Source organism: Emiliania huxleyi, assembly GCF_000372725.1.
Source record: "Emiliania huxleyi CCMP1516 unplaced genomic scaffold EMIHUscaffold_4865, whole genome shotgun sequence".
NCBI classification, from domain to species: domain Eukaryota; phylum Haptophyta; order Isochrysidales; family Noelaerhabdaceae; genus Emiliania; species Emiliania huxleyi.
The window spans coordinates 1-524 of record NW_005198342.1 but is presented as its reverse complement, the minus strand read 5'-3'; the positions used below and the strand labels follow the sequence as shown (position 1 = coordinate 524).

At 64.1% G+C, this 524-nt stretch overlaps 1 protein-coding gene across 1 annotated transcript; it reads left to right on the top strand.

Annotated features, from left to right (window-relative positions):
• Window positions 1-237: 237 nt before the first annotated feature.
• On the top strand, window positions 238-519 carry EMIHUDRAFT_50401 (hypothetical protein; the record flags this gene model as incomplete). The annotated part of the gene is made up of 1 exon (XM_005767530.1): window positions 238-519. A coding segment is annotated over one exon (282 nt), but the record flags the coding sequence as incomplete, so codon positions are not given.
• Window positions 520-524: the final 5 nt, after the last annotated feature.

Below are 524 nucleotides of genomic sequence, written 5' to 3'. Positions count from 1 at the left end.
CTTGGTCTTTGCACAGGCAATCCGTTGGACGAGGTTGAGGCGGAGCTGCGAGGTGTTGGTGAGAGCAGGCGGACATCGCTTCCAGGGAGGGGGGTTGTCGCTGGGCGGCGTCGTTGGACGGGTGGGAACAAAACCCCGTGCGAGAAATCCCGAGTTCACGCCTTGCCTGAGCGAGCACGCGTAAATTGCCGGCCTCAAGCCGATACCTGTAGCGTGCGGCGCTCGCGAGTTTCCGCGCGCATGCACGTGGTGGTTGCGCCGATGAAGAATTACGGGGCGGGGCTGGCCGCAACCACAAACGGCACCAATCACGTCCGCTACCTGATCGGCCCGCAGGCACTGCGCCTGTCGACCGATGCGCCTGTCGGCTACGTCCTCGAAGGGCGCAGCTACCGCGTGGAGAGCGACCAGCATTTTTTCCTTGGTCCGGACGAACCCTTCGTCGGCAATATCCGCGACGAGGTGCGCCGGATGGAAGCGATGACCGCGCGTTACTGGCGGCACTGGGTACGCGGCCTGCACAT